At 43.7% G+C, this 8,982-nt stretch overlaps 1 protein-coding gene across 1 annotated transcript in view; it reads right to left on the reverse strand.

Moving 5' to 3' along the window:
• cth (cystathionase (cystathionine gamma-lyase)) overlaps nucleotides 1–7,982 on the reverse strand; it is a 52,257-nt gene extending 44,275 nt beyond the window's left edge. Inside the window, exon 1 of the mRNA XM_080195567.1 lies at nucleotides 6,671–7,982. Coding sequence (XP_080051693.1) covers nucleotides 6,671–6,838 — 168 coding nt within the window. The 5' untranslated portion in view covers nucleotides 6,839–7,982. The remainder of the gene's footprint in view (nucleotides 1–6,670) is intronic.
• Between the last annotated feature and the right edge of the window lie 1,000 nt (nucleotides 7,983–8,982).

Genomic DNA, 8,982 nt, shown 5'->3' on the forward strand with positions numbered 1-8,982 from the left:
CATTTCTGCCTTCCCGCTGTCCATGAACCCAGGAGGCTATGGCTCACATTATCAAAACCCTTATGCTCCACAAAATCAGACTGACTGGAATAGAAATGGGAAAGGACAAGGAGGTGGTAGGCCACCCTATCAGAATCAGAGAGGACAGGGGCAGGGAAATCAGCAGCTTCCAAGGCAGGGACCGCCGCCTGGCCCTCCAGGCGTATGCTGGGGGTGCGGGGAAGCAGGACATATAAAAAGAAATTGCCCACAGAACTCTTACAGGCAGGGAGAAAACCAGCAGCAGATAGGCCAGCAAATGCCGTTGAATAACACCCCCGTGCTGCAGGGACCTGTGAATTTTCAGAGCTCCCTATAGGGGGGCCCTGAGAACCCTGAAATGGTAGGACAGTACGTACAAATAACAGATACAGCAGATCAGGAACCCATAATTAGTGTTAGAGTAGGAGGGGTTGAGGTCCCCATGATGATAGACACCGGTGCCACGTGTACGTGCATACAAACAAAATATGCGAATCACCTACCATTATCAAACCAGTTTGTGAAAACTGTGGGGTTCTCGGGGAAAGTAACGTTAACTCAGATGACAACGCCGGTACCTGTCACCATTGGAAGCAAAACTACTCATGTACCTATATTAGTGTGTGATAGAACGCCATTAAATTTATTAGGAAGAGATGCAATCCTAGGTTTAGGACTAAAATTAGAATGTACAGAACAAGGAATTGATTTGATGGGAGTGTATTTACTCGGAGTACCAGGAAAGGAAGGGGTTAATGTGTACTGGTTGGGAGACATAGAGGAACAAGTTAAAAAACAGGTATGGGAAGTTTGGGGGGAGCTGATAGATACTTGGGTTCCACAGGCCGAATGGCCAAGGACAGAACTACACAGCACAATGATATTTGATGAAGAACAGAAACCTGAGATACAGGAGAAATGGGAAAAGGAGGCAGGACGAGAACAAGAGATAAGGTCAAAAAGTATTTTAGTTGGCCCAGAGGGAGCGGCCCTCGCAGTTGTTAGAGATGAATGGGTTAACAAATGGTTCTCTGTACCTGGAGCAGAACCACATGTTACACTGAAAGTGAATCCGGGATATAGATCAAAGGACCTAGGACCAATGGTGCTGAGAGCACAAGAATTAGAATTTGTTCAGACAGAAAACGTAGATATTTGGACGTCCAGTAATGGACAAATGTTGAAGATAATCTTGGATGTTAAAATGATCGGGAAGCCAAAACAGGTAAAAATAGGGGCAGAGATTGAGAAGCAGGAGCAGGAGTGGAGAGAGAGCTTAGAAAAGGATTTGAATTCCATCCCACAGGAGTTGTGGTCCAGACAGGACACTGATGTGGGGAGGGTTAAAAATGCTAATCCAGTGGAGGTTAGACTAAAGACCGGACGACAAGGACCTTACAGACCACAGTATCCGATTAAGGCAGAAGCAATTGAGGGAAATATCGGAAGGACAAAAAAGAATAGCTTTACAGCAGATAGAAGCGGTATTAAAGGTTTCAAAACCACAGACAGTAGGGCAAATGATGACATTTTTGGGAATGACAGGATTCAGTTCAGAATGGGTGGAAAGCTATGCAGAAAAAACACAGGCACTACGGAAAATAATGAAAGAGGAGGGGTGTGACGAATTAAAAGCTAAACTAAAATGGGATAAAGATGCCTCGGAAGCATTTGAGAATATAAAGAAAGAAATGGCACAGGCACCAGCATTGGCTTTACCAACCTATGACAAACCCTTTGACTTATTTGTGAGTAACAGAGAAGCAGGATTTGCTACAGCAGTGTTAATGCAGGAGAATTGCAAGGGCAGACGAAGGCAGGCTGTAGCATATTACAGCACCAAGCTAGACGACGTAGCAATGGGGTATCCTCCTTGCTATCAAGGTCTGGCAGCAGCTTGGTGGGCATACGAAAAGGCAGCCACAGTCACAATGGGGTATGGAATTGGCTGGACAATATGTTAGGAAGATGGGGGGCCTGGTTTGCTAAAGCTGGAGTTGTGGCAGCCATGACAATAACCATCCTGGGATTAATATTTTGCTGTTTTTTACCTGTCTTGAGATCCCTCCTTGCCAGATTGGCAGTGCGACAAATGGTGACACAAGTGACAAGCAACCCACGTTTGGGAGGGACAACTAAGGAATGGGGAAACATTGAACTGCCCCCGCTGGATGAATTCACAATGACCCTGGTTGAAATTGAAACCTGTCAGTTTGCGAAATAGCTGCACTAGTGGAGGATCGGTCTACAACCTCACCGATGCCTACGGAGACCAAGAGACTTAGTCTGTACACAGGAATCAGTCTTTTTCCCTTCCCTAGACAAGGGTGGGAAGGTTTTTGGCTGATGACTGTTAGGGGCAGGCAATCTGGGGGAGCAACCTAAGAATCAGGACTTTTGCTAGACAAGCCATGATAAGACTAGAATGGGGACATTGATCCCTGGCCAAAGTACTTGGCTCCCCCACGTTGCCTACAAGTGTGATTAAATATGTGCATGTGAACAGGGTCAAACAAGGGGGACTATCTGAGCTGGCCTTGGTAATTGGGATGAGACTAGGGGATAGTCTCAAAGGGGGGATATGTAAGGAAATTTGTACTCAATATGTAAGCATGTTAGTACTTAGAGAATTTGTACTGAACAATTGTACCTAAACTGGGTATGAAATATGGAATCACGGATAGTATTAGAGTGTCTTCCTTGAAGTAGAATTGGGATGGGTAATCAAGTATAGCTGATTTGTAACTTAATATAATCAAGTGTAGCAAATGTGATCAGAGCAGGAGACCCAGAGAAGTAGTATAGCAGTTACTTATTAGCAAACGCAAACAGCAGTCACTTGGGGAGACAATGGGTACTATACAGCTGTCCAGCTTAATATATGATCGTAACAAGCAAGAAAGAATAAAGTGAGCATGTTTTTCTTCACATTCGGCCTAAGTCAGCTAAACCACTATTGTTGTACAAGCAGAGTCGTAAAGATAGGGGCAAAGGATGTAACTACCATGGTTTCGAGAGGAAAAGAGATGTAACAATGGGTGACCAATCTCAAGCAAGGTAAATAAGGGGTCAGTACAGAAACAATGGTGGCTAAACGAGGTCGCATTGTAAAAGCGAGATAAGAATCTTGAGATATGGAGCTGAAATGTGCATAAAAAGACTGTAAGCCGAGGGCTCTGTGGAGTGTTCCGGACCTCCCGGCTTTATTTCTCTTGTACTGGAAAATAAAGTCTACTGCTTGGAGGATTACAACTCAGACTCTCTGTTTCAATCGGGTTAAATAAGTTGTCGTCTTGGGGAACCACGACAACAGCACAGGTAGGCCAGTATTTATTGCCCATCCCTAGTTGCCCTTCAGACAATGGCGATGCGCTGCCTTCTTGAACCACTGCAGTCCATCAGGTATAGGTACATCCATAGTGCTGTTAGGGAGGGAATGTGAAGATTTTGACCCAGCAACAGTGAAGGAATGGCAATACATTGCCAAGCCAGGATGGTGAGTGACTTGCCCGAGGGCAACCTCCAGAGGTAACATTGCTATCACAGCCAAAATAATTACCCCCCCTTCAAAAAAAATGCTGCATAGTTAGAAAATAACTGTAAATAAAGTGTCAAATTATTGATATATGCCATCATACTTGTTCAGCAAATCATCTATGATGTTAAAAAGCTAATTTTAAGGCACTTTTGCAGCCTCTGGACTTTAGTATTAGAGTTCAACAATTTCAAACATTGAACTCTGTTGTCCATCTGGAATTTTTTTAAAATTTTGCCAGTGTGAATCTTGCATGGAGCTTTCATTATTCCACCATTCACACAAACTAGACATACGCTGTTTCTTTACTACCATTAGCACTTACTATGTCTTTAGATTCAAGGCCTTTATCATTTGCTGGAAGTCAAACTGCATTAAGATAGATAAATCCCCAGGACCTGATGAAGTTTATCCCAGGACATTGTGGGACACTAGGGAGGAAACTGAAGGTCCCCTAGCAGAGATGTCTGAATCTTCGATAGTCAAGGGTGAAGTGCCTGAAGATCAGAGAGTGCAAATGTTGTGCCATTGTTTTAAAAAACAAAGGGCTGCAGGGAAAAGCATGCCAGTGTGCCTCACATCTGTGGTGGGTAAGTTGTTGCAAGGTATTTTGAGAGACAGGATCTACAGGCATTTAGAGATGCATGGACTGATTGGAGACAAACAGCATAGCTTTGAGAGTAGAAAATCACATCTCACAAATTTGATTCAGTATTTTGAAAGGGTAACCAAGAAGGTAGATGAGAGCAGTGTGGTTGATGTTGTCTATATGGACTTCAGCAAGGCCTTTGACAAGGTACTGCATGGTAGGTTGTTGCATAACGTTAAATCTCACAGGATCCAGGGTGAGGTATCTAAATGGATACAAAATTGGCTTCTTGACAGAAGCTAGAGGGTGGTTGTAGAGGGTTGTTTTTCAAATTGGAGGCCTGTGACCAGCAGCATGCATGACATGGAGATGCTGACGTTGGACTGGGATAAACAAAGTAAAAAGTCTCAACACCAGGTTAAAGTCTAACCAGTTTATTTGATAGTAAACCCACAAGCTTTCAGAAACACTGTCCCTTTGTCAGGTGTGTGGAAGGTTCAGAAGTGTGCCTCAGGGATCAGCACTGGGTCCACTGTTATTTGTCATTTATATTAATGATTTGGATGAGAATATAGGCAGCATGGTTAGTAAGTTTGCAGATGACACCAAGATTAGTGGCATAGTGGACAGTGAAGAAAGTTATCTCCGATTGCAACATGATCTTGATCGATTGGACCAGTGGGCTGACAAATGGCAGATGGAGTTTAACTGAGACAAATGCAAGATGATGCATTTTGTTAGACTGAACGAGGGCAGGACTTAGTTAATAGTAGGGCATTGGGGAAGATACAGAACAAAGATCCAGAGATATATGTTCGTAGCTCCTTGAAAGTAGAGTCATAGGTGGACAGAGTGGTAAAGGCAGCATTCAGCATGCTTGGTTTCATCGGTCAGAGCATTGAATACAGGAGTTGGGATATCTTGTTGAAGTTGTACAAGACATTGGAATGGCCATACTTAGAATATTGTATACAACTCTGCTCACCCTATTATAGAAAGGATATTATTAAAATTAGAAAGAGTGCAGAACAGATTTATTGGGATTTGATGGATTGAGTTATGAGGAGAGGCTGAAAAGACAGACTTTTTTCTCTGGAGCATAGAAGGCTGAGGGGGCGATCTTATAGAGGTCTACAAGATAATGAGGGGCATAGTTCAGCTAGATAGTCAATATCTTTTCCCAAAAGTGGGGGAGTCTAAAACTAGAGGGCATTGGTTTAAGTGAGAGGTGGGAGTTACAAGAGTGTCCAGAGGGGCAATTCTTTCCTCCCAGAGTATGGTGTGTGTCTGGGACAAGCTGCCAGAGGTAGTAGTAGAAGCAGATACAATTTTGTCTTTGTAAAAGCATTTCAACAGTTACATGGGTAAGATGGGTATAGAGGGATAGGGACCAAACACAGGCAATTGGTGTTAGCTTAGGGGTTTGAAAAAAAAAAGGGCAGCATGGACAAGTTGGACCAAAGGGCCTGTTTCCATGCTGTAAACTTCTATGACTCTATTTAATCCCTCCTCTGCCCCCAATCTATCCAAGATCTTCTCTTTTAGAATCATAATATCTTACAGTGCAGGAGGCCATTTGGCCCATCAAGTCTGCACCAATCACAATCCCACCCAGGCCCTATCCCTATAGCTCCATAACCCAGCTAGTCCCCCTGACACAGGGGAAATTTAGCATGGCCAAACCATCTAACCCACACATCTTTGGACTGAGAGAGGAAACACAAACTCCACACACAGTGACCCAAGCCAGGAATCAAAACCAAGTTCCTGGCAATGTGAGGTAGCAGTGCTAACCACTCTGTGATCCCTTCCAATTGCCTTCATTTCTGACTCAAAAACTTGTTTCTCTCTCCATAGATACCACCAGGCCTGCTAAGCATTTCCAGTACCTCCTGTGTTTTATTTCACATATCCAACAGCCACACTATTTTGTTTTGATATGAAACAAAGAAAGTTTGTGAAATATAACAGCAATCCCCACCAAAATTAGTAGTTAAATGCATTCCTTGTTATTTCATCACATGCCCCAGCCTTTGAGAGCCAGCACATCCACCCTGTGGCTACTACCTTCCTTCAATCGGAAAGCTAAACGACTCAACGTCCAATTGGATGATGCTTGACTGTCTGCCAAACAGCCTTTTTTCCACCGCTTATATTTTTAATATTTGGAAAAAGGATGTTCATAGAAAAATTGAAGTCACGCAGACGATTTTTCTCCAGGATTGCCCACAGTACTGTCCTGGAAATTGATTTTAAGTTCCTGGAAACTCTAAGCCACTTCCTGGAGGGTTGGCAACCCTATCCAAGATACCAAACATTAGATTCTAAAAACACATCAAATTTCTTTTGCCGGTAGATGTAAACGATACACAAGACAAATGATTAGTATATTAATAATGCCCCCTTCCATCCCTCGCCCCACCAGACGTTTTGCTGTAATCAAAAGGCGAGTACCAGCCTTTTGTTTCTTCGTACTAGAAGTGTAATACCGGAAACCTAAAACTTTCGACTCACTAAATACTTACGGCATGTTGTCCTGGAGCACTTTGTTTAAACGTGGTAGACAGAGATATTGGTGGCACTACTGCCATAGATTTCCACTGTTCGGGATCCTGTCCCGCATGAAGTGCCTGGGTGGAAAAATGCTCAAAAGGAGGCTGAAATCCGCTTGATAGCTTGTCTCCAACAGACATTGCTGCTTTTTTTTTCCACCAGGCACAATAACCTTAACTGGAAATGAACATACAAACAATTCCCACCACACCGGGTTCAAAAAACACCAAACACAGATCTCCCTTCCCCGACCCCCAGCAGCAAGGCTCAGCTAATAAGCAGAAACTGGAGGCGCGGCTTCCCCCTCGTGACAGCGCACGCGAAACTTTTAACCTCTTCAATACCGCAACTGGAACGCGTTTTCTACCTTTCTTATTGGCCAAGTAGAACAACGCACAGTCATCAGCAGGGAAAAAAGACCTCACAACAGTCTCCATTTTTAAAACAGACAATAAACACCCAAGTTATTGCAAAAGAAAAGACGCTTAATGAATCAAATCATAATGGCCCAGATTTGAAGTTAGCCGGGTAACAGGTGGCATCTCCGTTTATTAAACATACATTTACCCACAGAGTTTCTCCGGGTGTTTTGAGGTCCTTTGTGATCGGAAAGCCATTTCAAGCAATTTCTAAAGTGTCCTCCACAAGGACAAGTTTTCACCAAGCAGACCGGAAAATCCTGACAGAGTCGGCATCTGCATGTGTAACATAATGCCAAATCAAAGAGGAAATCGGAATAAAAGAATGGGAAATAAATATGGGATTTCAGAGGAGAGAAAATCTGACATAATTCAAATCTGAAGGAACACTTATGAGAGTGAATTGTCTGGTCCAGAGGGATTGTTCAGCAACGATTAAAGCATTTTTCACATTATTGAGAATTCACTTACACTGGAACAAACAAGTAAGAACATTTCTGGCAGGTTAACGAGTATAACTAACGTAGCAAACACGAAATGTTACTTTCAAAGCGCATGTCCGATTCCTTTGTTGGTAAATGCAAATGATGTACAGTACAAGACCACAAGGTACTCATTTAATAAAAATTCTGGAGAAGCAGGTAATCAGGATAGTAGCCCCCTGATTTTTGTATACATCCAGTCACTGAATATTCTTTTATTTATGGGATATAGTCATCAGTGGCAAGGGCAACATTATCCATCCCTAATTGTCCTTGTGAAGGTTCAAGCGTGGAGTGTTCATGAACTGCTGTAGTCCGTGTGGAGTCAATTTGTTCTACTGCATTTGCTGCTTCTAATATGGTCTCCTCTACATTGAAGAGACAAAACATAAACTGGGTAAGTCCGCAAGCATAACCCAATCTGCCTGTTCCTTGCCATTTTAACTCACCATCTTGCCCTTTTGCCCCCATGTTCATCCTTCATCTGCTGCAATGCTTCAGTGACGCTCAATGCAAACTGGAGGAACACCACCTCATCTAGGGCAGCATGGTTAGCACTGCTACCTCACAGCATCAGGGTCCCAGGTTCAATTTGAGCCTTGGGTCACCGCCTCTGTGGAGTTTGCGTTCTCGCCGTGTCTGCGTGGGTTTGCTCCAGGTGGTCCGGTTTCAGGTTAGGTTGATTGGCCTTGCTAAATTGACCCGAGTGTCAGGGGGAGTAAAAGTGTAAATGCATGGGGTTACAGAATAGGGCCTGGGTGGGATTGTGATCAGTACAGACTTGATGAGCCAAATGATCTCCTTCTGTATTGCAGGGATTCTATAAACTCAAATCACCAAGTCCCAATAACATCCTAGTAAATCTTTTCTGCACTCTTTCTAGTTTAATAATATCCTTTCTGTAATAGGGTGACCAGAACTGTACACAGCATTGCAAGTGTGGCCTTACCAATGTCTTGTACAACTTCAACAAGACGTCCCAATTCAATGTTCTGACCCATGAAACCAAGGATGCCGAATGCCTTCTTCACCATCTTATCCACTTGTGACTCCACTGTCAAGGAGTTATGAACCTGTACCCTGAGATCTCTTTGTTCTTTAACTCTCCCCAGTGCTCTGCTATTAACTGAACAAAGAACAAAGAACAACCCAGCACGGGAAACAGGCCCTTCGGCCCAACGAGCCCGCGCCGCCGCATCACCCTACACCTATTCTACCCTGCATGTCTACGAATGGGACCCTACTCAGTCAGATTCAGGGAAGAAATAGTGTCAATTTGGTAAAAACCGATTAGCCTAAGAGCACATCTTTGGGGTGTGGGAGGAAACCGGAGCGCCCGGAGGAAACCCACGCAACCACAGGGAGAATGCGCAAACTCCCACA

Source organism: Carcharhinus amblyrhynchos, chromosome 9 (assembly GCF_965287045.1).
Source record: "Carcharhinus amblyrhynchos chromosome 9, sCarAmb.v2.hapA, whole genome shotgun sequence".
Lineage (NCBI taxonomy): Eukaryota > Metazoa > Chordata > Chondrichthyes > Carcharhiniformes > Carcharhinidae > Carcharhinus > Carcharhinus amblyrhynchos.